At 47.2% G+C, this 26229-nt stretch overlaps 1 protein-coding gene and 50 non-coding genes across 51 annotated transcripts in view; 18 read left to right on the top strand and 33 right to left on the bottom strand.

The window, feature by feature from the left end:
* LOC130697261 (myb-like protein Q) overlaps nucleotides 1-12433 on the top strand; it is a 16285-nt gene extending 3852 nt beyond the window's left edge. Inside the window, exon 9 of the mRNA XM_059496557.1 lies at nucleotides 12306-12433. Within this exon, the coding sequence (XP_059352540.1) occupies nucleotides 12306-12433 (128 nt within the window). The remainder of the gene's footprint in view (nucleotides 1-12305) is intronic.
* On the bottom strand, nucleotides 3-75 carry Trnaf-gaa (transfer RNA phenylalanine (anticodon GAA)). Its single transcript has one exon. It is a non-coding gene; the product is annotated as a tRNA-Phe (tRNA).
* On the top strand, nucleotides 562-633 carry Trnap-agg (transfer RNA proline (anticodon AGG)). Its single transcript has one exon. It is a non-coding gene; the product is annotated as a tRNA-Pro (tRNA).
* On the bottom strand, nucleotides 967-1038 carry Trnae-uuc (transfer RNA glutamic acid (anticodon UUC)). The gene has a single exon. It is a non-coding gene; the product is annotated as a tRNA-Glu (tRNA).
* On the bottom strand, nucleotides 1043-1115 carry Trnaf-gaa (transfer RNA phenylalanine (anticodon GAA)). The gene has a single exon. It is a non-coding gene; the product is annotated as a tRNA-Phe (tRNA).
* On the top strand, nucleotides 1604-1675 carry Trnap-agg (transfer RNA proline (anticodon AGG)). Its single transcript has one exon. It is a non-coding gene; the product is annotated as a tRNA-Pro (tRNA).
* Trnae-uuc (transfer RNA glutamic acid (anticodon UUC)) lies at nucleotides 2009-2080 on the bottom strand. The gene has a single exon. It is a non-coding gene; the product is annotated as a tRNA-Glu (tRNA).
* Nucleotides 2085-2157, bottom strand: Trnaf-gaa (transfer RNA phenylalanine (anticodon GAA)). Its single transcript has one exon. It is a non-coding gene; the product is annotated as a tRNA-Phe (tRNA).
* Nucleotides 2645-2716, top strand: Trnap-agg (transfer RNA proline (anticodon AGG)). The gene has a single exon. It is a non-coding gene; the product is annotated as a tRNA-Pro (tRNA).
* Trnae-uuc (transfer RNA glutamic acid (anticodon UUC)) lies at nucleotides 3050-3121 on the bottom strand. Its single transcript has one exon. It is a non-coding gene; the product is annotated as a tRNA-Glu (tRNA).
* Nucleotides 3126-3198, bottom strand: Trnaf-gaa (transfer RNA phenylalanine (anticodon GAA)). Its single transcript has one exon. It is a non-coding gene; the product is annotated as a tRNA-Phe (tRNA).
* Nucleotides 3686-3757, top strand: Trnap-agg (transfer RNA proline (anticodon AGG)). The gene has a single exon. It is a non-coding gene; the product is annotated as a tRNA-Pro (tRNA).
* Nucleotides 4088-4159, bottom strand: Trnae-uuc (transfer RNA glutamic acid (anticodon UUC)). Its single transcript has one exon. It is a non-coding gene; the product is annotated as a tRNA-Glu (tRNA).
* Trnaf-gaa (transfer RNA phenylalanine (anticodon GAA)) lies at nucleotides 4164-4236 on the bottom strand. Its single transcript has one exon. It is a non-coding gene; the product is annotated as a tRNA-Phe (tRNA).
* Trnap-agg (transfer RNA proline (anticodon AGG)) lies at nucleotides 4723-4794 on the top strand. The gene has a single exon. It is a non-coding gene; the product is annotated as a tRNA-Pro (tRNA).
* On the bottom strand, nucleotides 5128-5199 carry Trnae-uuc (transfer RNA glutamic acid (anticodon UUC)). The gene has a single exon. It is a non-coding gene; the product is annotated as a tRNA-Glu (tRNA).
* Nucleotides 5204-5276, bottom strand: Trnaf-gaa (transfer RNA phenylalanine (anticodon GAA)). The gene has a single exon. It is a non-coding gene; the product is annotated as a tRNA-Phe (tRNA).
* On the top strand, nucleotides 5764-5835 carry Trnap-agg (transfer RNA proline (anticodon AGG)). The gene has a single exon. It is a non-coding gene; the product is annotated as a tRNA-Pro (tRNA).
* Nucleotides 6169-6240, bottom strand: Trnae-uuc (transfer RNA glutamic acid (anticodon UUC)). Its single transcript has one exon. It is a non-coding gene; the product is annotated as a tRNA-Glu (tRNA).
* Trnaf-gaa (transfer RNA phenylalanine (anticodon GAA)) lies at nucleotides 6245-6317 on the bottom strand. Its single transcript has one exon. It is a non-coding gene; the product is annotated as a tRNA-Phe (tRNA).
* Nucleotides 6805-6876, top strand: Trnap-agg (transfer RNA proline (anticodon AGG)). Its single transcript has one exon. It is a non-coding gene; the product is annotated as a tRNA-Pro (tRNA).
* Nucleotides 7147-7219, bottom strand: Trnaf-gaa (transfer RNA phenylalanine (anticodon GAA)). The gene has a single exon. It is a non-coding gene; the product is annotated as a tRNA-Phe (tRNA).
* On the top strand, nucleotides 7707-7778 carry Trnap-agg (transfer RNA proline (anticodon AGG)). The gene has a single exon. It is a non-coding gene; the product is annotated as a tRNA-Pro (tRNA).
* On the bottom strand, nucleotides 8112-8183 carry Trnae-uuc (transfer RNA glutamic acid (anticodon UUC)). The gene has a single exon. It is a non-coding gene; the product is annotated as a tRNA-Glu (tRNA).
* Nucleotides 8188-8260, bottom strand: Trnaf-gaa (transfer RNA phenylalanine (anticodon GAA)). The gene has a single exon. It is a non-coding gene; the product is annotated as a tRNA-Phe (tRNA).
* Trnap-agg (transfer RNA proline (anticodon AGG)) lies at nucleotides 8748-8819 on the top strand. The gene has a single exon. It is a non-coding gene; the product is annotated as a tRNA-Pro (tRNA).
* On the bottom strand, nucleotides 9150-9221 carry Trnae-uuc (transfer RNA glutamic acid (anticodon UUC)). Its single transcript has one exon. It is a non-coding gene; the product is annotated as a tRNA-Glu (tRNA).
* Trnaf-gaa (transfer RNA phenylalanine (anticodon GAA)) lies at nucleotides 9226-9298 on the bottom strand. The gene has a single exon. It is a non-coding gene; the product is annotated as a tRNA-Phe (tRNA).
* Nucleotides 9786-9857, top strand: Trnap-agg (transfer RNA proline (anticodon AGG)). The gene has a single exon. It is a non-coding gene; the product is annotated as a tRNA-Pro (tRNA).
* Trnae-uuc (transfer RNA glutamic acid (anticodon UUC)) lies at nucleotides 10191-10262 on the bottom strand. The gene has a single exon. It is a non-coding gene; the product is annotated as a tRNA-Glu (tRNA).
* On the bottom strand, nucleotides 10267-10339 carry Trnaf-gaa (transfer RNA phenylalanine (anticodon GAA)). Its single transcript has one exon. It is a non-coding gene; the product is annotated as a tRNA-Phe (tRNA).
* On the top strand, nucleotides 10827-10898 carry Trnap-agg (transfer RNA proline (anticodon AGG)). Its single transcript has one exon. It is a non-coding gene; the product is annotated as a tRNA-Pro (tRNA).
* On the bottom strand, nucleotides 11229-11300 carry Trnae-uuc (transfer RNA glutamic acid (anticodon UUC)). Its single transcript has one exon. It is a non-coding gene; the product is annotated as a tRNA-Glu (tRNA).
* On the bottom strand, nucleotides 11305-11377 carry Trnaf-gaa (transfer RNA phenylalanine (anticodon GAA)). The gene has a single exon. It is a non-coding gene; the product is annotated as a tRNA-Phe (tRNA).
* Nucleotides 11865-11936, top strand: Trnap-agg (transfer RNA proline (anticodon AGG)). Its single transcript has one exon. It is a non-coding gene; the product is annotated as a tRNA-Pro (tRNA).
* Nucleotides 12434-20947: 8514 nt separating the features above from the next.
* Trnaf-gaa (transfer RNA phenylalanine (anticodon GAA)) lies at nucleotides 20948-21020 on the bottom strand. The gene has a single exon. It is a non-coding gene; the product is annotated as a tRNA-Phe (tRNA).
* A 487-nt stretch (nucleotides 21021-21507) lies between these two features.
* On the top strand, nucleotides 21508-21579 carry Trnap-agg (transfer RNA proline (anticodon AGG)). The gene has a single exon. It is a non-coding gene; the product is annotated as a tRNA-Pro (tRNA).
* Nucleotides 21580-21907: 328 nt separating this feature from the next.
* Trnae-uuc (transfer RNA glutamic acid (anticodon UUC)) lies at nucleotides 21908-21979 on the bottom strand. Its single transcript has one exon. It is a non-coding gene; the product is annotated as a tRNA-Glu (tRNA).
* A 4-nt stretch (nucleotides 21980-21983) lies between these two features.
* On the bottom strand, nucleotides 21984-22056 carry Trnaf-gaa (transfer RNA phenylalanine (anticodon GAA)). The gene has a single exon. It is a non-coding gene; the product is annotated as a tRNA-Phe (tRNA).
* Nucleotides 22057-22543: 487 nt separating this feature from the next.
* Nucleotides 22544-22615, top strand: Trnap-agg (transfer RNA proline (anticodon AGG)). Its single transcript has one exon. It is a non-coding gene; the product is annotated as a tRNA-Pro (tRNA).
* Nucleotides 22616-22948: 333 nt separating this feature from the next.
* Nucleotides 22949-23020, bottom strand: Trnae-uuc (transfer RNA glutamic acid (anticodon UUC)). Its single transcript has one exon. It is a non-coding gene; the product is annotated as a tRNA-Glu (tRNA).
* Nucleotides 23021-23024: 4 nt separating this feature from the next.
* Nucleotides 23025-23097, bottom strand: Trnaf-gaa (transfer RNA phenylalanine (anticodon GAA)). Its single transcript has one exon. It is a non-coding gene; the product is annotated as a tRNA-Phe (tRNA).
* A 487-nt stretch (nucleotides 23098-23584) lies between these two features.
* Trnap-agg (transfer RNA proline (anticodon AGG)) lies at nucleotides 23585-23656 on the top strand. Its single transcript has one exon. It is a non-coding gene; the product is annotated as a tRNA-Pro (tRNA).
* Nucleotides 23657-23989: 333 nt separating this feature from the next.
* On the bottom strand, nucleotides 23990-24061 carry Trnae-uuc (transfer RNA glutamic acid (anticodon UUC)). The gene has a single exon. It is a non-coding gene; the product is annotated as a tRNA-Glu (tRNA).
* A 4-nt stretch (nucleotides 24062-24065) lies between these two features.
* Trnaf-gaa (transfer RNA phenylalanine (anticodon GAA)) lies at nucleotides 24066-24138 on the bottom strand. Its single transcript has one exon. It is a non-coding gene; the product is annotated as a tRNA-Phe (tRNA).
* A 486-nt stretch (nucleotides 24139-24624) lies between these two features.
* On the top strand, nucleotides 24625-24696 carry Trnap-agg (transfer RNA proline (anticodon AGG)). Its single transcript has one exon. It is a non-coding gene; the product is annotated as a tRNA-Pro (tRNA).
* A 333-nt stretch (nucleotides 24697-25029) lies between these two features.
* On the bottom strand, nucleotides 25030-25101 carry Trnae-uuc (transfer RNA glutamic acid (anticodon UUC)). The gene has a single exon. It is a non-coding gene; the product is annotated as a tRNA-Glu (tRNA).
* A 4-nt stretch (nucleotides 25102-25105) lies between these two features.
* On the bottom strand, nucleotides 25106-25178 carry Trnaf-gaa (transfer RNA phenylalanine (anticodon GAA)). The gene has a single exon. It is a non-coding gene; the product is annotated as a tRNA-Phe (tRNA).
* A 487-nt stretch (nucleotides 25179-25665) lies between these two features.
* Trnap-agg (transfer RNA proline (anticodon AGG)) lies at nucleotides 25666-25737 on the top strand. Its single transcript has one exon. It is a non-coding gene; the product is annotated as a tRNA-Pro (tRNA).
* A 333-nt stretch (nucleotides 25738-26070) lies between these two features.
* Trnae-uuc (transfer RNA glutamic acid (anticodon UUC)) lies at nucleotides 26071-26142 on the bottom strand. Its single transcript has one exon. It is a non-coding gene; the product is annotated as a tRNA-Glu (tRNA).
* A 4-nt stretch (nucleotides 26143-26146) lies between these two features.
* Trnaf-gaa (transfer RNA phenylalanine (anticodon GAA)) lies at nucleotides 26147-26219 on the bottom strand. The gene has a single exon. It is a non-coding gene; the product is annotated as a tRNA-Phe (tRNA).
* Nucleotides 26220-26229: the final 10 nt, after the last annotated feature.

Below are 26229 nucleotides of genomic sequence, written 5' to 3'. Positions count from 1 at the left end.
GTTGCCGAAACCCGGGATCGAACCAGGGACCTTTAGATCTTCAGTCTAACGCTCTCCCAACTGAGCTATTTCGGCACACAACAATATCTTCCAAGTCTTGTGGATTGCAGCACAAGAAAATGTTCTTGTCACAGCAATTACAATAGCCATGATTTCGGCTGAGTTCACGATCGTTCAGACATGAACCCTGCCTTACGAGGGACAGGGGATTGTCGTTCTAACTTAGTTGACGTTGAAATGTTGGACGTGGCTCATTTGACGAGTAGTGTCATTCTCGCCGAGATGTTTTTTTCTGGAGCTCTCTGTTTCTCGCTTGTTGTTTTTGCATCCTTCCTTTGTTGTTTTCGGTCGTTTCCCGCCGTAGAATATCTGACATTCTTGTGATAGCCGTCCCTTCAATAACGCATTCCCGGCAGCCGAGAGAGGCTTTGTTCATACTGTATGATGCAGGCCCACCTTTTGTCATTTCCGCATAGTTTAAAAACTTGCCAGGACAAATCAAGCATTTTCAGCTCTGTCTTGCTGTCGCTCTAATTTTGCGATCGCGGAAATTTGATACGTGGCTCATTGGTCTAGTGGTATGATTCTCGCTTAGGGTGCGAGAGGCCCCGGGTTCAATTCCCGGATGAGCCCGCTCTAAAGGAGCACTTGTTGAAGACACGGGGATGTAGCTCAGATGGTAGAGCGCTCGCTTAGCATGCGAGAAGTACGGGGATCGATACCCTGCATCTCCATCACTTTCACATATGTTTAAGTGAAGATTTCTCACTTATTAGTTGAATGTTGGCAATGGCGAAGGATATAGGCAAGCTTGAAAGTTGATGCTTTTCCTCACAAATGTTTCGGCAATGGCATTACATCGAAGATACACGAACTTGGTACACCTCTACCTGCCAAAAGAGAGAATTTCGCTTTTTAAATCTGCACGAAGCAAAACGGGCACTAAACACTATCGAGGATTTTTGGTTCCCATACCGGGAATCGAACCCGAGCCTCCTGGGTGAAAGCCAGGTATCCTAGCCACTAGACCATATGGGATGGTTGCCGAAACCCGGGATCGAACCAGGGACCTTTAGATCTTCAGTCTAACGCTCTCCCAACTGAGCTATTTCGGCACATAACTCTATCTTCCAAGTCTTGTGGATTGCAGCACAAGAAAATGTTCTTGTCACAGCAATTACAATAGCCATGATTTCGGCTGAGTTCACGATCGTTCAGACATGAACCCTGCCTTACGAGGGACAGGGGATTGTCGTTCTAACTTAGTTGACGTTGAAATGTTGGACGTGGCTCATTTGACGAGTAGTGTCATTCTCGCCGAGATGTTTTTTTTTCTGGAGCTCTCTGTTTCTCGCTTGTTGTTTTTGCATCCTTCCTTTGTTGTTTTCGGTCGTTTCCCGCCGTAGAATATCTGACATTCTTGTGATAGCCGTCCCTTCAATAACGCATTCCCGGCAGCCGAGAGAGGCTTTGTTCATACTGTATGATGCAGGCCCACCTTTTGTCATTTCCGCATAGTTTAAAAACTTGCCAGGACAAATCAAGCATTTTCAGCTCTGTCTTGCTGTCGCTCTAATTTTGCGATCGCGGAAATTTGATACGTGGCTCATTGGTCTAGTCGTATGATTCTCGCTTAGGGTGCGAGAGGTCCCGGGTTCGATTCCCGGATGAGCCCACTCTAAAGGAGCACTTGTTGAAATGGGGATGTAGCTCAGATGGTAGAGCGCTCGCTTAGCATGCGAGAAGTACGGGGCTCGATACCCTGCATCTCCATCACTTTCACATATGTTTAAGTGAAGATTTCTCACTTATTAGTTGAATGTTGGCAATGGCGAAGGATATAGGCAAGCTTGAAAGTTGATGCTTTTCCTCACAAATGTTTCGGCAATGGCATTACATCGAAGATACACGAACTTGGTACACCTCTACCTGCCAAAAGAGAGAATTTCGCTTTTTAAATCTGCACGAAGCAAAACGGGCACTAAACACTACTCGTTGATTGGTAATGTTCCCATACCGGGAATCGAACCCGAGCCTCCTGGGTGAAAGCCAGGTATCCTAGCCACTAGACCATATGGGATGGTTGCCGAAACCCGGGATCGAACCAGGGACCTTTAGATCTTCAGTCTAACGCTCTCCCAACTGAGCTATTTCGGCACACAACAATATCTTCCAAGTCTTGTGGATTGCAGCACAAGAAAATGTTCTTGTCACAGCAATTACAATAGCCATGATTTCGGCTGAGTTCACGATCGTTCAGACATGAACCCTGCCTTACGAGGGACAGGGGATTGTCGTTCTAACTTAGTTGACGTTGAAATGTTGGACGTGGCTCATTTGACGAGTAGTGTCATTCTCGCCGAGATGTTTTTTTTCTGGAGCTCTCTGTTTCTCGCTTGTTGTTTTTGCATCCTTCCTTTGTTGTTTTCGGTCGTTTCCCGCCGTAGAATATCTGACATTCTTGTGATAGCCGTCCCTTCAATAACGCATTCCCGGCAGCCGAGAGAGGCTTTGTTCATACTGTATGATGCAGGCCCACCTTTTGTCATTTCCGCATAGTTTAAAAACTTGCCAGGACAAATCAAGCATTTTCAGCTCTGTCTTGCTGTCGCTCTAATTTTGCGATCGCGGAAATTTGATATGTGGCTCATTGGTCTAGTGGTATGATTCTCGCTTAGGGTGCGAGAGGCCCCGGGTTCAATTCCCGGATGAGCCCGCTCTAAAGGAGCACTTGTTGAAATGGGGATGTAGCTCAGATGGTAGAGCGCTCGCTTAGCATGCGAGAAGTACGGGGATCGATACCCTGCATCTCCATCACTTTCACATATGTTTAAGTGAAGATTTCTCACTTATTAGTTGAATGTTGGCAATGGCGAAGGATATAGGCAAGCTTGAAAGTTGATGCTTTTCCTCACAAATGTTTCGGCAATGGCATTACATCGAAGATACACGAACTTGGTACACCTCTACCTGCCAAAAGAGAGAATTTCGCTTTTTAAATCTGCACGAAGCAAAACGGGCACTAAACACTACTCGTTGATTGGTAATGTTCCCATACCGGGAATCGAACCCGAGCCTCCTGGGTGAAAGCCAGGTATCCTAGCCACTAGACCATATGGGATGGTTGCCGAAACCCGGGATCGAACCAGGGACCTTTAGATCTTCAGTCTAACGCTCTCCCAGCTGAGCTATTTCGGCATATAACAATATCTTCCAAGTCTTGTGGATTGCAGCACAAGAAAATGTTCTTGTCACAGCAATTACAATAGCCATGATTTCGGCTGAGTTCACGATCGTTCAGACATGAACCCTGCCTTACGAGGGACAGGGGATTGTCGTTCTAACTTAGTTGACGTTGAAATGTTGGACGTGGCTCATTTGACGAGTAGTGTCATTCTCGCCGAGATGTTTTTTTTCTGGAGCTCTCTGTTTCTCGCTTGTTGTTTTTGCATCCTTCCTTTGTTGTTTTCGGTCGTTTCCCGCCGTAGAATATCTGACATTCTTGTGATAGCCGTCCCTTCAATAACGCATTCCCGGCAGCCGAGAGAGGCTTTGTTCATACTGTATGATGCAGGCCCACCTTTTGTCATTTCCGCATAGTTTAAAAACTTGCCAGGACAAATCAAGCATTTTCAGCTCTGTCTTGCTGTCGCTCTAATTTTGCGATCGCGGAAATTTGATACGTGGCTCATTGGTCTAGTGGTATGATTCTCGCTTAGGGTGCGAGAGGCCCCGGGTTCAATTCCCGGATGAGCCCGCTCTAAAGGAGCACTTGTTGAAATGGGGATGTAGCTCAGATGGTAGAGCGCTCGCTTAGCATGCGAGAAGTACGGGGATCGATACCCTGCATCTCCATCACTTTCACATATGTTTAAGTGAAGATTTCTCACTTATTAGTTGAATGTTGGCAATGGCGAAGGATATAGGCAAGCTTGAAAGTTGATGCTTTTCCTCACAAATGTTTCGGCAATGGCATTACATCGAAGATACACGAACTTGGTACACCTCTACCTGCCAAAAGAGAGAATTTCGCTTTTTAAATCTGCACGAAGCAAAACGGGCACTAAACACTATCGAGGATTTTTGGTTCCCATACCGGGAATCGAACCCGAGCCTCCTGGGTGAAAGCCAGGTATCCTAGCCACTAGACCATATGGGATGGTTGCCGAAACCCGGGATCGAACCAGGGACCTTTAGATCTTCAGTCTAACGCTCTCCCAACTGAGCTATTTCGGCACATGACAATATCTTCCAAGTCTTGTGGATTGCAGCACAAGAAAATGTTCTTGTCACAGCAATTACAATAGCCATGATTTCGGCTGAGTTCACGATCGTTCAGACATGAACCCTGCCTTACGAGGGACAGGGGATTGTCGTTCTAACTTAGTTGACGTTGAAATGTTGGACGTGGCTCATTTGACGAGTAGTGTCATTCTCGCCGAGATGTTTTTTTCTGGAGCTCTCTGTTTCTCGCTTGTTGTTTTTGCATCCTTCCTTTGTTGTTTTCGGTCGTTTCCCGCCGTAGAATATCTGACATTCTTGTGATAGCCGTCCCTTCAATAACGCATTCCCGGCAGCCGAGAGAGGCTTTGTTCATACTGTATGATGCAGGCCCACCTTTTGTCATTTCCGCATAGTTTAAAAACTTGCCAGGACAAATCAAGCATTTTCAGCTCTGTCTTGCTGTCGCTCTAATTTTGCGATCGCGGAAATTTGATACGTGGCTCATTGGTCTAGTGGTATGATTCTCGCTTAGGGTGCGAGAGGTCCCGGGTTCAATTCCCGGATGAGCCCGCTCTAAAGGAGCACTTGTTGAAATGGGGATGTAGCTCAGATGGTAGAGCGCTCGCTTAGCATGCGAGAAGTACGGGGATCGATACCCTGCATCTCCATCACTTTCACATATGTTTAAGTGAAGATTTCTCACTTATTAGTTGAATGTTGGCAATGGCGAAGGATATAGGCAAGCTTGAAAGTTGATGCTTTTCCTCACAAATGTTTCGGCAATGGCATTACATCGAAGATACACGAACTTGGTACACCTCTACCTGCCAAAAGAGAGAATTTCGCTTTTTAAATCTGCACGAAGCAAAACGGGCACTAAACACTACTCGTTGATTGGTAATGTTCCCATACCGGGAATCGAACCCGAGCCTCCTGGGTGAAAGCCAGGTATCCTAGCCACTAGACCATATGGGATGGTTGCCGAAACCCGGGATCGAACCAGGGACCTTTAGATCTTCAGTCTAACGCTCTCCCAACTGAGCTATTTCGGCACACAACAATATCTTCCAAGTCTTGTGGATTGCAGCACAAGAAAATGTTCTTGTCACAGCAATTACAATAGCCATGATTTCGGCTGAGTTCACGATCGTTCAGACATGAACCCTGCCTTACGAGGGACAGGGGATTGTCGTTCTAACTTAGTTGACGTTGAAATGTTGGACGTGGCTCATTTGACGAGTAGTGTCATTCTCGCCGAGATGTTTTTTTTCTGGAGCTCTCTGTTTCTCGCTTGTTGTTTTTGCATCCTTCCTTTGTTGTTTTCGGTCGTTTCCCGCCGTAGAATATCTGACATTCTTGTGATAGCCGTCCCTTCAATAACGCATTCCCGGCAGCCGAGAGAGGCTTTGTTCATACTGTATGATGCAGGCCCACCTTTTGTCATTTCCGCATAGTTTAAAAACTTGCCAGGACAAATCAAGCATTTTCAGCTCTGTCTTGCTGTCGCTCTAATTTTGCGATCGCGGAAATTTGATACGTGGCTCATTGGTCTAGTCGTATGATTCTCGCTTAGGGTGCGAGAGGTCCCGGGTTCAATTCCCGGATGAGCCCGCTCTAAAGGAGCACTTGTTGAAATGGGGATGTAGCTCAGATGGTAGAGCGCTCGCTTAGCATGCGAGAAGTACGGGGATCGATACCCTGCATCTCCATCACTTTCACATATGTTTAAGTGAAGATTTCTCACTTATTAGTTGAATGTTGGCAATGGCGAAGGATATAGGCAAGCTTGAAAGTTGATGCTTTTCCTCACAAATGTTTCGGCAATGGCATTACATCGAAGATACACGAACTTGGTACACCTCTACCTGCCAAAAGAGAGAATTTCGCTTTTTAAATCTGCACGAAGCAAAACGGGCACTAAACACTACTCGTTGATTGGTAATGTTCCCATACCGGGAATCGAACCCGAGCCTCCTGGGTGAAAGCCAGGTATCCTAGCCACTAGACCATATGGGATGGTTGCCGAAACCCGGGATCGAACCAGGGACCTTTAGATCTTCAGTCTAACGCTCTCCCAGCTGAGCTATTTCGGCACATGTAAATATCTTCCAAGTCTTGTGGATTGCAGCACAAGAAAATGTTCTTGTCACAGCAATTACAATAGCCATGATTTCGGCTGAGTTCACGATCGTTCAGACATGAACCCTGCCTTACGAGGGACAGGGGATTGTCGTTCTAACTTAGTTGACGTTGAAATGTTGGACGTGGCTCATTTGACGAGTAGTGTCATTCTCGCCGAGATGTTTTTTTTCTGGAGCTCTCTGTTTCTCGCTTGTTGTTTTTGCATCCTTCCTTTGTTGTTTTCGGTCGTTTCCCGCCGTAGAATATCTGACATTCTTGTGATAGCCGTCCCTTCAATAACGCATTCCCGGCAGCCGAGAGAGGCTTTGTTCATACTGTATGATGCAGGCCCACCTTTTGTCATTTCCGCATAGTTTAAAAACTTGCCAGGACAAATCAAGCATTTTCAGCTCTGTCTTGCTGTCGCTCTAATTTTGCGATCGCGGAAATTTGATACGTGGCTCATTGGTCTAGTGGTATGATTCTCGCTTAGGGTGCGAGAGGCCCCGGGTTCAATTCCCGGATGAGCCCACTCTAAAGGAGCACTTGTTGAAATGGGGATGTAGCTCAGATGGTAGAGCGCTCGCTTAGCATGCGAGAAGTACGGGGATCGATACCCTGCATCTCCATCACTTTCACATATGTTTAAGTGAAGATTTCTCACTTATTAGTTGAATGTTGGCAATGGCGAAGGATATAGGCAAGCTTGAAAGTTGATGCTTTTCCTCACAAATGTTTCGGCAATGGCATTACATCGAAGATAAAGCCAGGTATCCTAGCCACTAGACCATATGGGATGGTTGCCGAAACCCGGGATCGAACCAGGGACCTTTAGATCTTCAGTCTAACGCTCTCCCAACTGAGCTATTTCGGCACACAACAATATCTTCCAAGTCTTGTGGATTGCAGCACAAGAAAATGTTCTTGTCACAGCAATTACAATAGCCATGATTTCGGCTGAGTTCACGATCGTTCAGACATGAACCCTGCCTTACGAGGGACAGGGGATTGTCGTTCTAACTTAGTTGACGTTGAAATGTTGGACGTGGCTCATTTGACGAGTAGTGTCATTCTCGCCGAGATGTTTTTTTTCTGGAGCTCTCTGTTTCTCGCTTGTTGTTTTTGCATCCTTCCTTTGTTGTTTTCGGTCGTTTCCCGCCGTAGAATATCTGACATTCTTGTGATAGCCGTCCCTTCAATAACGCATTCCCGGCAGCCGAGAGAGGCTTTGTTCATACTGTATGATGCAGGCCCACCTTTTGTCATTTCCGCATAGTTTAAAAACTTGCCAGGACAAATCAAGCATTTTCAGCTCTGTCTTGCTGTCGCTCTAATTTTGCGATCGCGGAAATTTGATACGTGGCTCATTGGTCTAGTGGTATGATTCTCGCTTAGGGTGCGAGAGGCCCCGGGTTCAATTCCCGGATGAGCCCGCTCTAAAGGAGCACTTGTTGAAATGGGGATGTAGCTCAGATGGTAGAGCGCTCGCTTAGCATGCGAGAAGTACGGGGATCGATACCCTGCATCTCCATCACTTTCACATATGTTTAAGTGAAGATTTCTCACTTATTAGTTGAATGTTGGCAATGGCGAAGGATATAGGCAAGCTTGAAAGTTGATGCTTTTCCTCACAAATGTTTCGGCAATGGCATTACATCGAAGATACACGAACTTGGTACACCTCTACCTGCCAAAAGAGAGAATTTCGCTTTTTAAATCTGCACGAAGCAAAACGGGCACTAAACACTACTCGTTGATTGGTAATGTTCCCATACCGGGAATCGAACCCGAGCCTCCTGGGTGAAAGCCAGGTATCCTAGCCACTAGACCATATGGGATGGTTGCCGAAACCCGGGATCGAACCAGGGACCTTTAGATCTTCAGTCTAACGCTCTCCCAACTGAGCTATTTCGGCACACAACAATATCTTCCAAGTCTTGTGGATTGCAGCACAAGAAAATGTTCTTGTCACAGCAATTACAATAGCCATGATTTCGGCTGAGTTCACGATCGTTCAGACATGAACCCTGCCTTACGAGGGACAGGGGATTGTCGTTCTAACTTAGTTGACGTTGAAATGTTGGACGTGGCTCATTTGACGAGTAGTGTCATTCTCGCCGAGATGTTTTTTTTCTGGAGCTCTCTGTTTCTCGCTTGTTGTTTTTGCATCCTTCCTTTGTTGTTTTCGGTCGTTTCCCGCCGTAGAATATCTGACATTCTTGTGATAGCCGTCCCTTCAATAACGCATTCCCGGCAGCCGAGAGAGGCTTTGTTCATACTGTATGATGCAGGCCCACCTTTTGTCATTTCCGCATAGTTTAAAAACTTGCCAGGACAAATCAAGCATTTTCAGCTCTGTCTTGCTGTCGCTCTAATTTTGCGATCGCGGAAATTTGATACGTGGCTCATTGGTCTAGTGGTATGATTCTCGCTTAGGGTGCGAGAGGCCCCGGGTTCAATTCCCGGATGAGCCCACTCTAAAGGAGCACTTGTTGAAATGGGGATGTAGCTCAGATGGTAGAGCGCTCGCTTAGCATGCGAGAAGTACGGGGATCGATACCCTGCATCTCCATCACTTTCACATATGTTTAAGTGAAGATTTCTCACTTATTAGTTGAATGTTGGCAATGGCGAAGGATATAGGCAAGCTTGAAAGTTGATGCTTTTCCTCACAAATGTTTCGGCAATGGCATTACATCGAAGATACACGAACTTGGTACACCTCTACCTGCCAAAAGAGAGAATTTCGCTTTTTAAATCTGCACGAAGCAAAACGGGCACTAAACACTATCGAGGATTTTTGGTTCCCATACCGGGAATCGAACCCGAGCCTCCTGGGTGAAAGCCAGGTATCCTAGCCACTAGACCATATGGGATGGTTGCCGAAACCCGGGATCGAACCAGGGACCTTTAGATCTTCAGTCTAACGCTCTCCCAGCTGAGCTATTTCGGCACATGTAAATATCTTCCAAGTCTTGTGGATTGCAGCACAAGAAAATGTTCTTGTCACAGCAATTACAATAGCCATGATTTCGGCTGAGTTCACGATCGTTCAGACATGAACCCTGCCTTACGAGGGACAGGGGATTGTCGTTCTAACTTAGTTGACGTTGAAATGTTGGACGTGGCTCATTTGACGAGTAGTGTCATTCTCGCCGAGATGTTTTTTTTCTGGAGCTCTCTGTTTCTCGCTTGTTGTTTTTGCATCCTTCCTTTGTTGTTTTCGGTCGTTTCCCGCCGTAGAATATCTGACATTCTTGTGATAGCCGTCCCTTCAATAACGCATTCCCGGCAGCCGAGAGAGGCTTTGTTCATACTGTATGATGCAGGCCCACCTTTTGTCATTTCCGCATAGTTTAAAAACTTGCCAGGACAAATCAAGCATTTTCAGCTCTGTCTTGCTGTCGCTCTAATTTTGCGATCGCGGAAATTTGATACGTGGCTCATTGGTCTAGTCGTATGATTCTCGCTTAGGGTGCGAGAGGTCCCGGGTTCGATTCCCGGATGAGCCCGCTCTAAAGGAGCACTTGTTGAAATGGGGATGTAGCTCAGATGGTAGAGCGCTCGCTTAGCATGCGAGAAGTACGGGGATCGATACCCTGCATCTCCATCACTTTCACATATGTTTAAGTGAAGATTTCTCACTTATTAGTTGAATGTTGGCAATGGCGAAGGATATAGGCAAGCTTGAAAGTTGATGCTTTTCCTCACAAATGTTTCGGCAATGGCATTACATCGAAGATACACGAACTTGGTACACCTCTACCTGCCAAAAGAGAGAATTTCGCTTTTTAAATCTGCACGAAGCAAAACGGGCACTAAACACTACTCGTTGATTGGTAATGTTCCCATACCGGGAATCGAACCCGAGCCTCCTGGGTGAAAGCCAGGTATCCTAGCCACTAGACCATATGGGATGGTTGCCGAAACCCGGGATCGAACCAGGGACCTTTAGATCTTCAGTCTAACGCTCTCCCAGCTGAGCTATTTCGGCATATAACAATATCTTCCAAGTCTTGTGGATTGCAGCACAAGAAAATGTTCTTGTCACAGCAATTACAATAGCCATGATTTCGGCTGAGTTCACGATCGTTCAGACATGAACCCTGCCTTACGAGGGACAGGGGATTGTCGTTCTAACTTAGTTGACGTTGAAATGTTGGACGTGGCTCATTTGACGAGTAGTGTCATTCTCGCCGAGATGTTTTTTTTCTGGAGCTCTCTGTTTCTCGCTTGTTGTTTTTGCATCCTTCCTTTGTTGTTTTCGGTCGTTTCCCGCCGTAGAATATCTGACATTCTTGTGATAGCCGTCCCTTCAATAACGCATTCCCGGCAGCCGAGAGAGGCTTTGTTCATACTGTATGATGCAGGCCCACCTTTTGTCATTTCCGCATAGTTTAAAAACTTGCCAGGACAAATCAAGCATTTTCAGCTCTGTCTTGCTGTCGCTCTAATTTTGCGATCGCGGAAATTTGATACGTGGCTCATTGGTCTAGTGGTATGATTCTCGCTTAGGGTGCGAGAGGCCCCGGGTTCAATTCCCGGATGAGCCCGCTCTAAAGGAGCACTTGTTGCAACGGGGATGTAGCTCAGATGGTAGAGCGCTCGCTTAGCATGCGAGAAGTACGGGGATCGATACCCTGCATCTCCATCACTTTCACATATGTTTAAGTGAAGATTTCTCACTTATTAGTTGAATGTTGGCAATGGCGAAGGATATAGGCAAGCTTGAAAGTTGATGCTTTTCCTCACAAATGTTTCGGCAATGGCATTACATCGAAGATACACGAACTTGGTACACCTCTACCTGCCAAAAGAGAGAATTTCGCTTTTTAAATCTGCACGAAGCAAAACGGGCACTAAACACTATCGAGGATTTTTGGTTCCCATACCGGGAATCGAACCCGAGCCTCCTGGGTGAAAGCCAGGTATCCTAGCCACTAGACCATATGGGATGGTTGCCGAAACCCGGGATCGAACCAGGGACCTTTAGATCTTCAGTCTAACGCTCTCCCAGCTGAGCTATTTCGGCATATAACAATATCTTCCAAGTCTTGTGGATTGCAGCACAAGAAAATGTTCTTGTCACAGCAATTACAATAGCCATGATTTCGGCTGAGTTCACGATCGTTCAGACATGAACCCTGCCTTACGAGGGACAGGGGATTGTCGTTCTAACTTAGTTGACGTTGAAATGTTGGACGTGGCTCATTTGACGAGTAGTGTCATTCTCGCCGAGATGTTTTTTTTCTGGAGCTCTCTGTTTCTCGCTTGTTGTTTTTGCATCCTTCCTTTGTTGTTTTCGGTCGTTTCCCGCCGTAGAATATCTGACATTCTTGTGATAGCCGTCCCTTCAATAACGCATTCCCGGCAGCCGAGAGAGGCTTTGTTCATACTGTATGATGCAGGCCCACCTTTTGTCATTTCCGCATAGTTTAAAAACTTGCCAGGACAAATCAAGCATTTTCAGCTCTGTCTTGCTGTCGCTCTAATTTTGCGATCGCGGAAATTTGATACGTGGCTCATTGGTCTAGTGGTATGATTCTCGCTTAGGGTGCGAGAGGCCCCGGGTTCAATTCCCGGATGAGCCCACTCTAAAGGAGCACTTGTTGAAATGGGGATGTAGCTCAGATGGTAGAGCGCTCGCTTAGCATGCGAGAAGTACGGGGATCGATACCCTGCATCTCCATCACTTTCACATATGTTTAAGTGAAGATTTCTCACTTATTAGTTGAATGTTGGCAATGGCGAAGGATATAGGCAAGCTTGAAAGTTGATGCTTTTCCTCACAAATGTTTCGGCAATGGCATTACATCGAAGATCCAACACGAAGATTGGTACGAACCTCTACCTGCCAAAAGAGAGAATGACGGTAGACGGTAAACGCTTTTAAATCTGCACGAAGCAAAACGGACGTCCTTAGTATAAACATAAATACATAAAAAACCATTGATTGGTAGTTTTCCCATGTTACGGAGGAGGAACCGACGGTGGGTCGGTGGAGGAGATTCGTCAGCGGACGATCCTGCGGCTGAAAACGGGTGACGGAACAACGGTGACACCTACTCCAACGTTTATGTACGTTTAATTGATTATATTAGTCAACGGTGTTTTGTAAATGCTGGGTATATAAAGGCCGGTTTTCGGCTGAGTAAATACACACGAGTTTCACCGAAGCCCCCGGAGTCGGCGGGATTCTTCTGGTAACTACTATCAAGTTTTGTCTCTGTTATCACTTGTGTTGCTGCCCGAACTGGCCGTCATTATCTGCCCGGCCGTGATAATTCGCCCGTCTGTCTTCTTCTTTGGCCCGGCTCTTTTTCCTCCACGGCTACATCGAAGTTGCTTTACAGCAATTCCATCCGGACCGGATCCTGTTTAGGCCGTCGCTTCACTTGAAGATCCATTCGACCCGGGGGCATTCAACGCCAAGGATCCAAGTAATCTAGCTACTGTTATTCGTGTCCGTCATATTGGCCGCGCCGTCTCTCGGCATCATTTTTGAGATCATTTGACGGTGAGATCCGTACGGTCGCTTAAATTGAGGTCCAGTTAGTCAAGTCATTGGCAGCCCCGCTCCCCCACCGGCTGCCGGCCTGGACGTACCGCGGCTATTACGCTGAGGCAACCAAGGCCTCAAGCCCACTACTTTACGCTGAGCCGGCAGACTCCGGCATTGAGAAGCCCCTCAAAGGGATAAGTCTCAAATTGGTCCTTCGAACAAAACAAAGAAAAAAAGAAAGAAAGAAGGAAAGAAAAATAATATAAAAATCTGCCCGTACATTCCATAACAGTGTCGGACAGCATCCATCAGCAGCACCAGTTCTTGTACGCAAGATTCCAGCACCTCTTAGATACGGAGGCCCGCTCTTACGAACTCTGGAAAGAGTTAGAACAGACCATCCCGAAAGGTGTGTTCAGGAGACTTCGTATCCCGGAGCCGTTCCCTGAACAGCGTGCCAAGAGACCGGTGGAGAAAAAGAGTCGGCCAAACCCTTACACACGCCGATTACTCCGACTTTGGATCTCCAGCCCAGTTTTTGAACGAGCAGGAGAGAGAGCAGCTAGATGCACTCACCAAAGTCCAGGAGTCGCACTCCTCGGTAATAGCAGCGGCACAAAGGGCAGCAGAACGGGCCGAGGAACACGCCAGATTCTTGCTGGAGACAGCAAGCTGAGACGCGTTCTTACAGAGAAGGGAGCTGATATTGGAAAGGGCGCGCGGAGTCAAAGAGTTGCCGCCCGCTCACGTTCCAGATACCGGCCCCACCACCGACCCCCACGGGGTTGAACCAAGAAATCAGAGACCTCGCCGCTGGCCCCTCTAAAGAGCCACCCCAAGCGAAGAAAGCGAGGTCCACATCAGGGATACCACGCAGTTGGAAAAAATCTTCACCCGAAGAAAGATTGAGCAAGCAGTTATCAAAGCGGCTGGCGAGACAGGAATCGCGTCGTCCTCTGAAGACGAGATTCTAAAATCCCCGGTGCTTGATTGATATTGTTCACATTGTTATAAATTATTAAAAGTTGAAATAAAATATTTGGAAAAATATATATCTCTACTATCAGTTTATCTCTACCACTATCAAAAAATATATTATAAAGGCAAAATGTCAGTCCCGGCCAGGAGGACGAGACATACGGTGACAGACCCAGACGAGCAAAGCCTAGATGAGAGACTCTCGATCATCGAGGAAAAGCTCGAAAAGGTATGTCCGGCGACTCGTACCACTCTATGTTGCACAAGAGGGTCGAGGTCGCGGAAAAAACAATCGAAAGATTCATGACAGACACGAGCATGAAAATGAAGGCGATGGAAAAAAAGATTGAGGACCTAGAAGACTTAAAGTCAAAAGTGGCCGCAATCACGGAGTTAGTAGGAGAGATAGACGGGAGAAGCAATCAAGCGCTGAACTCTGCGGCGGTATTGATTGAACAAGCGAAAGAAAGCTTCTCAATGAAAGAGCAAATTCCAGAGATAGTGGAGGGCGTGAGAGCTGAGATAAAATCGATTGTGGAGAAAACAATCGAGGATAGCATGCCAAGCCTGGAAGAGAGCCCGATAAGACGACAAGAGCCGTTACGGGCTTCGTCGAGGGCAGAATCTCCGATAGGCACGCGGGAAGATTTGCTCGAAGATCGGGCTTTGATAAAAAAGAGAACTGAAAGACAGCATAGCTTGGGCCGAGGCGGATGCGGAGAGCAGACAGAAGTTTATAGACAAGGCCGAGGCCCGGTGGTTGGCATTAGTGGCGATTAATGAGAAGCTTGCGGCAGTCTCCACAGCAGCCGATAAAGCTGGAGACAGAGAGATGGAAGACAAGCTAAGGGAAAAAATGAAGAAATTGAGAGAGAAGTACAAAAAGAGCGAAACCCAATCGCCGGTACTCAGAACAGCGCTGCCTCTACCGACGTTTAACGGGGAGATCACAGCGTGGAAAGGATGGAAGGCAATGTGGACGGCGTACGACGCCGATCCAAGATTAACAGAGGCGGAGAAATTTCAATATCTGCGGATAAGCCTGAAAGGCAAGGCCGCAGAATTGATATCACACATACACTTCGATGAAAACCAATACCAAGAGGCAATGCAAAAATTTGAAAAAAGATTCGGGGATTCAGAAAAGTTAAAAGCACACTATGTGAACGAGCTGAAAAGTCTAGTGGCCGTGAGATTGGGAGACACGGCAACAACCAATCAGTTAAAAAGAATCTTCGACGGGTTGACAAACGCGAGAGCAGCCCTAACGAACCTCAAAGTGGATATGGGCGGGTATGGAGAATACATCGCGGGGGACGTGTTGAAGGCTTTGCCTAAAGCATTAACCTCGCGATGGTGGAGAGACAAATGGTTCGACGAGGATCAACCGACATTAGAAGCAATTCTAAAGGAGCTGGATCGAGAGATACGGCTTAGAGAGATGGAAGAGGATCCGGTGAGCCAACCGCAAAGCCCGAGAAGGGAGCCTCAAGAGAGGGGAAGTAGGATGACACCCTGTTGTTTTTGTCAGCAGAATCACATACACCATAGGTGTATGGTGAATACCCCGCAGTTCAGACGAACACTCTGCGAGCGAGAAAACCGTTGCTTGAAATGCCTCGGCAGATCACACAGGACGGAACATTGCGTAGCCAGAGTCCCTTGCAGGAACTGCGGGAGTATAGATCATAGCCCAGCGCTATGCCTGTCCAGACAAAGACAATACGGGCCAGTCAGATCACAGTCCCCGCAAAGACCGATGAATAAGTCGGTAACCATAGATACCAACGTGAATTGTGCGCAGGCAACTTCGATCGGACTACCCACATTCACGGCGGTATTACAAGGAAGAAATAACAGGAAAGTAAAAGTGTTGGGTCTGATAGACTCGGGGAGCGAAAAGACGTTCATCCGACAGAGTCTAATCAGACGATTAAAAGCGAATGAAGAAGAAGAAGGAGAAGTGAGGGTGAACACGTTTGGGTCAAACCAAGCGGAAAGATCGGTGCTAAAGACCTATAGCATATGGATGGTCCCCGAGAGACAGGGAAAAATAAAAATTAAGGCAACGGCTATAAATATGTGGCGAAGGCAACCCCAAAGGTCCGGTCAAAGTTAGTGGAGATCTTGACGGAACAGGGGGAGAAGGTCGCGGATGAAAGGCATTCCAAACCGGACCATAAAACAGAGTTTGACATGATAATAGGATGTGACTATTATTGGCAAATTCTTAAACACCAGACGAGACAGGGTCCAGACGACTCAGTGGCATGTGCCAGCAAGCTTGGGTGGATTATTTTTGGAGCGCCCATAGCAGGAAATCAAAGCGAGGTGTCGGCAAACATAGTTACACAGGCCGACAGTAAGAAAGCGGTGGTAGACTTCAAGGAATTCTGGGCCTTGGAACACATGGGAGTTACGTCCCAAGAGCTAGAGGACCCGGGGTTCCTGAAGAACTATCAGGACACTATAAGGAAAGATCCAACGGGCAGATATGAGATTCTGTTCCCGTTTAAAAATAACAGGAGGTCGATGGAGACCAATAGAAATATAGCTTCGATCAGATTGACAGGGCTGTTGAGAAAAATGAAACGGGAGGACAAAGTAGCCTACCATGAAGTTTTTCAACAGTACCTCGAGAAAGGCTACATAGAAGTAGCAGATAGAAATTACACGGGAGCATGTACGTATTTGCCGCACAGACCGGTAATAAAGACGGAGGCGGCAACAACTAAGATCAGGCCGGTGTTTGATGGTTCGGCCCACCAACAGAGTAAGCCGAGCCTTAACGATTTATTGGAGACCGGGCCGAACCTGAACCCGGAGCTGTTGGCAGTGTTGCTCAGGTTCAGGCAGAGCAAGATAGCGTGGATGGCGGACATCACGCAGGCATTCCTACAGATAGGAATTCAAGAAGAACACGGACAGATAGTACGGTTTTTGTGGATAAAAGACCCGAGAGAAGACAATTCGGAGTGGATAGAATACAGGTGGAAGAGGGTGCCATTTGGCCTCTCGAGTAGCCCGTTTATTCTAAGGGCGGTCATTCTTAAATGCTTGGATGAGCATAAGGATGACTACCCAGAGTTGGTGAAGCAATTAGGCTCGCAGTTATATGTGGACGACTGGTTGGGGGGAGCCGACAGCATCCCCCAAGCAGTCGACCTGATAACACAGGCGCAGAAATTGTTTGGCTCGGCAAAAATGGAGCTAAGAAAATGGACGACAAATAGCATGGAATTGAGAGAACGGTTGCAAATATTACAATTTCAGAGCAACGAGAAGACAATGGGAGATAATGCGGAGAAGATCGTTAAGGCACTAGGGGTCACTTGGGATCCGGAGACGGACTCATTTAGATTCAGACCCGAGAAAATAGTGGAAGAGGCCGAGGAAATGAATAAAAGGCCGACGAAAACGAAATTATTCAGCCTGGCGCTGAAAGTCTTCGACCCGATGGGGTTAATATCACCGGTAACGGTGGTAGCGAAGATTATCATGCAAAAGGTTTGGATAGACAAGACAGGCTGGGACGAACCAGTGTCGACAAGCATAATGCCACACTGGGAGACATTCATTAAAAGTTTGTCGGACCTTACGAACACAAAGCTGGGACGGTGGACAGGAGAAATCCATTCACCGAGGCTACACTTGTTTTGCGACGCCAGTGACGACGCATACAGTGTAGCCGCATATCTGGAGACCGGAGAGGAGACAAAGCTGTTATGCAGCAAAACTCGGATAGCACCGGATCCAAAAAAGTCGGTGTCGACTCCCAGATTGGAGCTGCTCAGCAATTTGCTGGCGGTCAGGCTGGGAGATTACATCGAAAAGTTCTTGGACGGTCCTTTGAGAAAACGTTGTGGACGGACTCGGCGATAGCCTACTGGTGGATGAAAGGCGAATCAGGCCGGTGGAAGCAGTTCGTTCACAACCGAGTAACAGAAATCAGGGGAAAAATCGATATAGAGTCGATAAGGCACTGCCCGGGAGTGCAGAACCCGGCAGATATAGCTTCGAGAGGGGCTTCGGTGAGTCAGCTGAACCACAAGAAAGATTGGTGGTCAGGCCCAGAGTGGCTGAACAAAAAAAGATTGGCCGAAAAATCCAGCCCAAGTAGAGCTGGATTATACGGTAGAAATAAGGAGAGAGGAAAAACCTAAGGAGATAACACAATGCAATATTTCGATACCGAAGGAGGAAGAATGGTACGAAAATTATAGCTCACTGCGCACGATTGTCAGAATCTGGGCGACAGTGAAAAGAGCAGTAAAGAAGTTCAGGGGACTCTCGAGTCCCGAGACACCGCTGGCAGAAGTGTCGTGTGGAATCGATAAGAAACGGTTTAACATTCTCGCAGTAGAAGAGGTAGAGCAAGCAGAATTAGACTTATGGCGGAAGATGCAAAATGACGCGTACAAAGACGTAAAGGAAGCAATAAAAGAGAAGAAGCCTTGGAAAAGTGATAAGCTGAGGAAGTTGGGATTGGCCTGGGACGAAAGAAACGGGCTGATCAGGTGTTGCGGCCGCCAAGAAAATTGGTTACGGCTCAACGGTAGAGAAGCAGTTATCCTATTGCCAGAGAACCACTATTTGACGGGCAAACTCATTGAGCAGACGCATGAACGGTTACTGCACACTGGAGTAAGCACGACGATGGTGGAGGTACGGCGAACGTTTTGGATACCAAGATTAAGGCAAACAGTAAAAAAGGAATTAAGGAGGTGTATGAAATGTCAGAAATTAGATTCGAGGCCATTCAATGAAGTCCCGGCCCCCTACCGGTAGATCGACTTCAAATGGCAAACCCGTTTAACATAACGGGGATAGATTTTGCGGGACCATTCCCGATAAAACTGACAGCGAGAGGTGGACAAGCGAAGGCCTACATTTGTTTGTTCACGTGCGCGGTAACAAGAGCCGGGCACTTGGAAATGACCACGGACATGGAGACGGCATCCTGTATCTTTGCACTCAGAAGGTTTTTTGCAAGAAGAGGGGTGCCGAAAGCCATGTATTCAGATAACGCGAAATCATTCACACAAGCGGCGAAATATCTGAGAGCGGCGTACAAAATGAGAAAGTGTATAACACACTGGTGGACCTGAATGTTAAGTGGAGATTCTCCCCGAGCCTGGCCCCTTGGTGGGGCGGGTTCTGGGAGAGGATGGTCCAGACAGTGAAGAGATTATTATACAAGACATATGGAAACGAGTGCCTGGAGTATGACCTATTCCAAACGGTGCTAGCAGAGATCGAAGACACGATAAACACGAGGCCATTAACGTACGTCTCTGACGACGATAATGAACCTCTAACCCCGAAGCAACTGATCACGGGATACAGACAGAATCAAAAACACCCGGTGGACGAAGAGGAGAGAGAGTATTCGGACAGGATACCTCTAACCAAGCGAGAGAGAATGAGAAGAAACCTACTAGCAACTTGGTGGGGGAATTTCTATAAAGAATATGTGGCGGACCTCGAGAAGTTCCACTGCCCAACGCCGGGCAGAATGAAACAAGTCGAGGTCGGACAAGTAGTGCTAATACACGATGAGAATTCCAAGAGAACGAAGTGGAAAGTAGGAAGAGTAGCCAAATTATACCCAGGCTCAGACAACAAGTGCAGGAGAGTGGCAGTTTTAATTGCCGATAAATTTTCAGGGAAAGGGTCGAGACCCATATACCGGGACATTAAGTGCCTTTACCCGCTAGAGTTACACGCGGGGACGATAGACGACGACCATCAAAATACTTCACCGTTCCAAGACATAGAAGACTTGGACAGTTCGGACTCTGAGTTGGACGAAGGTCCAACGGGGGGAGTGTCGGAAAATCCGACGTCCAACACTGTCCAAGGGGACGGTGAAGAGGCAGATGAATAGAAACGAAGATGCCGGGCACTCGGTACCAGAGTGTCGGTAGCCGGGGTAAGTCCAACTCTAGGCGGGAGCTAACCAAGAAGTTCCCGGCCGTTGAAAAGGATATGACGGTAGACGGTAAACGACTGAATATAAACGGGAGTTAGAACGATTCGCCCGGCGAATCCTTGGCTTAGAAGGCCGGACGTCCTTAGTATAATATCGAAACTACTTGACGTCTTTTGCAGCTATATGAGGCGGTCTCTGTCGAGCTCTCATAAGTCAACATAAAAAACCATCGCGACTGGAGCCGGTTTTAGCCCAGAGTAAAAAAGATGTTGACGGAGGAGGAACCGACGTGGGTCGGTGGAGGAGGATTCGAGGTGGAGAAGGAGCGGACGATCCTGCGGCTAAAACGGGTGACGGAACAGCGGTGACACCTACTCCAACGTTTAAATTTATGTACGTTTAATTGCTTATATTAGTCAACGGTGTTTTGTAAATGCTGGGTATATAAAGGCCGGTTTTCGGCTGAGTAAATACACACGAGGCCGAAGCCCCCGGAGTCGGCTCTTCATTCTACTGGTAACTACTATCAAGTTTTGTCTCTGTTATCACTTGTGTTGCTGCCCGTCGCAACTGGCCGTCATTATCTGCCCGGCCGTGATACGCTGCTGTCGCCCGTCTGTCTTCTTCTTTGGCCCGGCTCTTTTTCCTCCACGGCTACATCGAAGTTGCTCGCAGCAATTCCATCCGGACCGGATCCTGCTAGGCCGTCGCTTCACTTGAAGATCCATTCGACCCGGGGGCATTCAACGCCAAGGATTACAAGTAATCTAGCTACTGTTATTCGTGTCCGTCATATTGGCCGCGCCGTCTCTCGGCATCATTTTTGAGATCATTTGACGGTGAGATCCGTACGGTCGCTTAAATTGAGGTCCAGTTAGTCAAGTCATTGGCAGCCCGGCTCCCCCACCGGCTGCCGGCCGGGACGTACCGCGGCTATTACGCTGAGGCAACCAAGGCCTCAAGCCCACTACTTTACGCTGAGCCGGCAGACTCCGGCATTGAGAAGCCCCTCAAAGGGATAAGTCTCAAAACATCGAAGATACACGAACTTGGTACACCTCTACCTGCCAAAAGAGAGAATTTCGCTTTTTAAATCTGCACGAAGCAAAACGGGCACTAAACACTACTCGTTGATTCGAGCCTCCTGGGTGAAAGCCAGGTATCCTAGCCACTAGACCATATGGGATGGTTGCCGAAACCCGGGATCGAACCAGGGACCTTTAGATCTTCAGTCTAACGCTCTCCCAACTGAGCTATTTCGGCACATAACTCTATCTTCCAAGTCTTGTGGATTGCAGCACAAGAAAATGTTCTTGTCACAGCAATTACAATAGCCATGATTTCGGCTGAGTTCACGATCGTTCAGACATGAACCCTGCCTTACGAGGGACAGGGGATTGTCGTTCTAACTTAGTTGACGTTGAAATGTTGGACGTGGCTCATTTGACGAGTAGTGTCATTCTCGCCGAGATGTTTTTTTTCTGGAGCTCTCTGTTTCTCGCTTGTTGTTTTTGCATCCTTCCTTTGTTGTTTTCGGTCGTTTCCCGCCGTAGAATATCTGACATTCTTGTGATAGCCGTCCCTTCAATAACGCATTCCCGGCAGCCGAGAGAGGCTTTGTTCATACTGTATGATGCAGGCCCACCTTTTGTCATTTCCGCATAGTTTAAAAACTTGCCAGGACAAATCAAGCATTTTCAGCTCTGTCTTGCTGTCGCTCTAATTTTGCGATCGCGGAAATTTGATACGTGGCTCATTGGTCTAGTGGTATGATTCTCGCTTAGGGTGCGAGAGGCCCCGGGTTCAATTCCCGGATGAGCCCGCTCTAAAGGAGCACTTGTTGCAACGGGGATGTAGCTCAGATGGTAGAGCGCTCGCTTAGCATGCGAGAAGTACGGGGATCGATACCCTGCATCTCCATCACTTTCACATATGTTTAAGTGAAGATTTCTCACTTATTAGTTGAATGTTGGCAATGGCGAAGGATATAGGCAAGCTTGAAAGTTGATGCTTTTCCTCACAAATGTTTCGGCAATGGCATTACATCGAAGATACACGAACTTGGTACACCTCTACCTGCCAAAAGAGAGCGCTTTTTAAATCTGCACGAAGCAAAACGGGCACTAAACACTACTCGTTGATTGGTAATGTTCCCATACCGGGAATCGAACCCGAGCCTCCTGGGTGAAAGCCAGGTATCCTAGCCACTAGACCATATGGGATGGTTGCCGAAACCCGGGATCGAACCAGGGACCTTTAGATCTTCAGTCTAACGCTCTCCCAGCTGAGCTATTTCGGCATATAACTATATCTTCCAAGTCTTGTGGATTGCAGCACAAGAAAATGTTCTTGTCACAGCAATTACAATAGCCATGATTTCGGCTGAGTTCACGATCGTTCAGACATGAACCCTGCCTTACGAGGGACAGGGGATTGTCGTTCTAACTTAGTTGACGTTGAAATGTTGGACGTGGCTCATTTGACGAGTAGTGTCATTCTCGCCGAGATGTTTTTTTTCTGGAGCTCTCTGTTTCTCGCTTGTTGTTTTTGCATCCTTCCTTTGTTGTTTTCGGTCGTTTCCCGCCGTAGAATATCTGACATTCTTGTGATAGCCGTCCCTTCAATAACGCATTCCCGGCAGCCGAGAGAGGCTTTGTTCATACTGTATGATGCAGGCCCACCTTTTGTCATTTCCGCATAGTTTAAAAACTTGCCAGGACAAATCAAGCATTTTCAGCTCTGTCTTGCTGTCGCTCTAATTTTGCGATCGCGGAAATTTGATACGTGGCTCATTGGTCTAGTCGTATGATTCTCGCTTAGGGTGCGAGAGGTCCCGGGTTCGATTCCCGGATGAGCCCGCTCTAAAGGAGCACTTGTTGAAATGGGGATGTAGCTCAGATGGTAGAGCGCTCGCTTAGCATGCGAGAAGTACGGGGATCGATACCCTGCATCTCCATCACTTTCACATATGTTTAAGTGAAGATTTCTCACTTATTAGTTGAATGTTGGCAATGGCGAAGGATATAGGCAAGCTTGAAAGTTGATGCTTTTCCTCACAAATGTTTCGGCAATGGCATTACATCGAAGATACACGAACTTGGTACACCTCTACCTGCCAAAAGAGAGAATTTCGCTTTTTAAATCTGCACGAAGCAAAACGGGCACTAAACACTACTCGTTGATTGGTAATGTTCCCATACCGGGAATCGAACCCGAGCCTCCTGGGTGAAAGCCAGGTATCCTAGCCACTAGACCATATGGGATGGTTGCCGAAACCCGGGATCGAACCAGGGACCTTTAGATCTTCAGTCTAACGCTCTCCCAACTGAGCTATTTCGGCACATAACTCTATCTTCCAAGTCTTGTGGATTGCAGCACAAGAAAATGTTCTTGTCACAGCAATTACAATAGCCATGATTTCGGCTGAGTTCACGATCGTTCAGACATGAACCCTGCCTTACGAGGGACAGGGGATTGTCGTTCTAACTTAGTTGACGTTGAAATGTTGGACGTGGCTCATTTGACGAGTAGTGTCATTCTCGCCGAGATGTTTTTTTTCTGGAGCTCTCTGTTTCTCGCTTGTTGTTTTTGCATCCTTCCTTTGTTGTTTTCGGTCGTTTCCCGCCGTAGAATATCTGACATTCTTGTGATAGCCGTCCCTTCAATAACGCATTCCCGGCAGCCGAGAGAGGCTTTGTTCATACTGTATGATGCAGGCCCACCTTTTGTCATTTCCGCATAGTTTAAAAACTTGCCAGGACAAATCAAGCATTTTCAGCTCTGTCTTGCTGTCGCTCTAATTTTGCGATCGCGGAAATTTGATACGTGGCTCATTGGTCTAGTGGTATGATTCTCGCTTAGGGTGCGAGAGGCCCCGGGTTCAATTCCCGGATGAGCCCACTCTAAAGGAGCACTTGTTGAAATGGGGATGTAGCTCAGATGGTAGAGCGCTCGCTTAGCATGCGAGAAGTACGGGGATCGATACCCTGCATCTCCATCACTTTCACATATGTTTAAGTGAAGATTTCTCACTTATTAGTTGAATGTTGGCAATGGCGAAGGATATAGGCAAGCTTGAAAGTTGATGCTTTTCCTCACAAATGTTTCGGCAATGGCATTACATCGAAGATACACGAACTTGGTACACCTCTACCTGCCAAAAGAGAGAATTTCGCTTTTTAAATCTGCACGAAGCAAAACGGGCACTAAACACTACTCGTTGATTGGTAATGTTCCCATACCGGGAATCGAACCCGAGCCTCCTGGGTGAAAGCCAGGTATCCTAGCCACTAGACCATATGGGATGGTTGCCGAAACCCGGGATCGAACCAGGGACCTTTAGATCTTCAGTCTAACGCTCTCCCAACTGAGCTATTTCGGCACATAACAATATCTTCCAAGTCTTGTGGATTGCAGCACAAGAAAATGTTCTTGTCACAGCAATTACAATAGCCATGATTTCGGCTGAGTTCACGATCGTTCAGACATGAACCCTGCCTTACGAGGGACAGGGGATTGTCGTTCTAACTTAGTTGACGTTGAAATGTTGGACGTGGCTCATTTGACGAGTAGTGTCATTCTCGCCGAGATGTTTTTTTCTGGAGCTCTCTGTTTCTCGCTTGTTGTTTTTGCATCCTTCCTTTGTTGTTTTCGGTCGTTTCCCGCCGTAGAATATCTGACATTCTTGTGATAGCCGTCCCTTCAATAACGCATTCCCGGCAGCCGAGAGAGGCTTTGTTCATACTGTATGATGCAGGCCCACCTTTTGTCATTTCCGCATAGTTTAAAAACTTGCCAGGACAAATCAAGCATTTTCAGCTCTGTCTTGCTGTCGCTCTAATTTTGCGATCGCGGAAATTTGATACGTGGCTCATTGGTCTAGTGGTATGATTCTCGCTTAGGGTGCGAGAGGCCCCGGGTTCAATTCCCGGATGAGCCCGCTCTAAAGGAGCACTTGTTGAAATGGGGATGTAGCTCAGATGGTAGAGCGCTCGCTTAGCATGCGAGAAGTACGGGGATCGATACCCTGCATCTCCATCACTTTCACATATGTTTAAGTGAAGATTTCTCACTTATTAGTTGAATGTTGGCAATGGCGAAGGATATAGGCAAGCTTGAAAGTTGATGCTTTTCCTCACAAATGTTTCGGCAATGGCATTACATCGAAGATACACGAACTTGGTACACCTCTACCTGCCAAAAGAGAGAATTTCGCTTTTTAAATCTGCACGAAGCAAAACGGGCACTAAACACTACTCGTTGATTGGTAATGTTCCCATACCGGGAATCGAACCCGAGCCTCCTGGGTGAAAGCCAGGTATCCTAGCCACTAGACCATATGGGATGGTTGCCGAAACCCGGGATCGAACCAGGGACCTTTAGATCTTCAGTCTAACGCTCTCCCAACTGAGCTATTTCGGCACATGACAATATCTTCCAAGTCTTGTGGATTGCAGCACAAGAAAATGTTCTTGTCACAGCAATTACAATAGCCATGATTTCGGCTGAGTTCACGATCGTTCAGACATGAACCCTGCCTTACGAGGGACAGGGGATTGTCGTTCTAACTTAGTTGACGTTGAAATGTTGGACGTGGCTCATTTGACGAGTAGTGTCATTCTCGCCGAGATGTTTTTTTTCTGGAGCTCTCTGTTTCTCGCTTGTTGTTTTTGCATCCTTCCTTTGTTGTTTTCGGTCGTTTCCCGCCGTAGAATATCTGACATTCTTGTGATAGCCGTCCCTTCAATAACGCATTCCCGGCAGCCGAGAGAGGCTTTGTTCATACTGTATGATGCAGGCCCACCTTTTGTCATTTCCGCATAGTTTAAAAACTTGCCAGGACAAATCAAGCATTTTCAGCTCTGTCTTGCTGTCGCTCTAATTTTGCGATCGCGGAAATTTGATATGTGGCTCATTGGTCTAGTAGTATGATTCTCGCTTAGGGTGCGAGAGGTCCCGGGTTCAATTCCCGGATGAGCCCGCTCTAAAGGAGCACTTGTTGAAATGGGGATGTAGCTCAGATGGTAGAGCGCTCGCTTAGCATGCGAGAAGTACGGGGATCGATACCCTGCATCTCCATCACTTTCACATATGTTTAAGTGAAGATTTCTCACTTATTAGTTGAATGTTGGCAATGGCGAAGGATATAGGCAAGCTTGAAAGTTGATGCTTTTCCTCACAAATGTTTCGGCAATGGCATTACATCGAAGATACACGAACTTGGTACACCTCTACCTGCCAAAAGAGAGAATTTCGCTTTTTAAATCTGCACGAAGCAAAACGGGCACTAAACACTACTCGTTGATTGGTAATGTTCCCATACCGGGAATCGAACCCGAGCCTCCTGGGTGAAAGCCAGGTATCCTAGCCACTAGACCATATGGGATGGTTGCCGAAACCCGGGATCGAACCAGGGACCTTTAGATCTTCAGTCTAACGCTCTCCCAACTGAGCTATTTCGGCACATGACAAT

This window comes from Daphnia carinata, chromosome 8 (assembly GCF_022539665.2).
Source record: "Daphnia carinata strain CSIRO-1 chromosome 8, CSIRO_AGI_Dcar_HiC_V3, whole genome shotgun sequence".
NCBI classification, from domain to species: domain Eukaryota; kingdom Metazoa; phylum Arthropoda; class Branchiopoda; order Diplostraca; family Daphniidae; genus Daphnia; species Daphnia carinata.
Note: the sequence above shows the minus strand (reverse complement) of the source record. Positions and strands in the feature narration are given on the sequence as shown.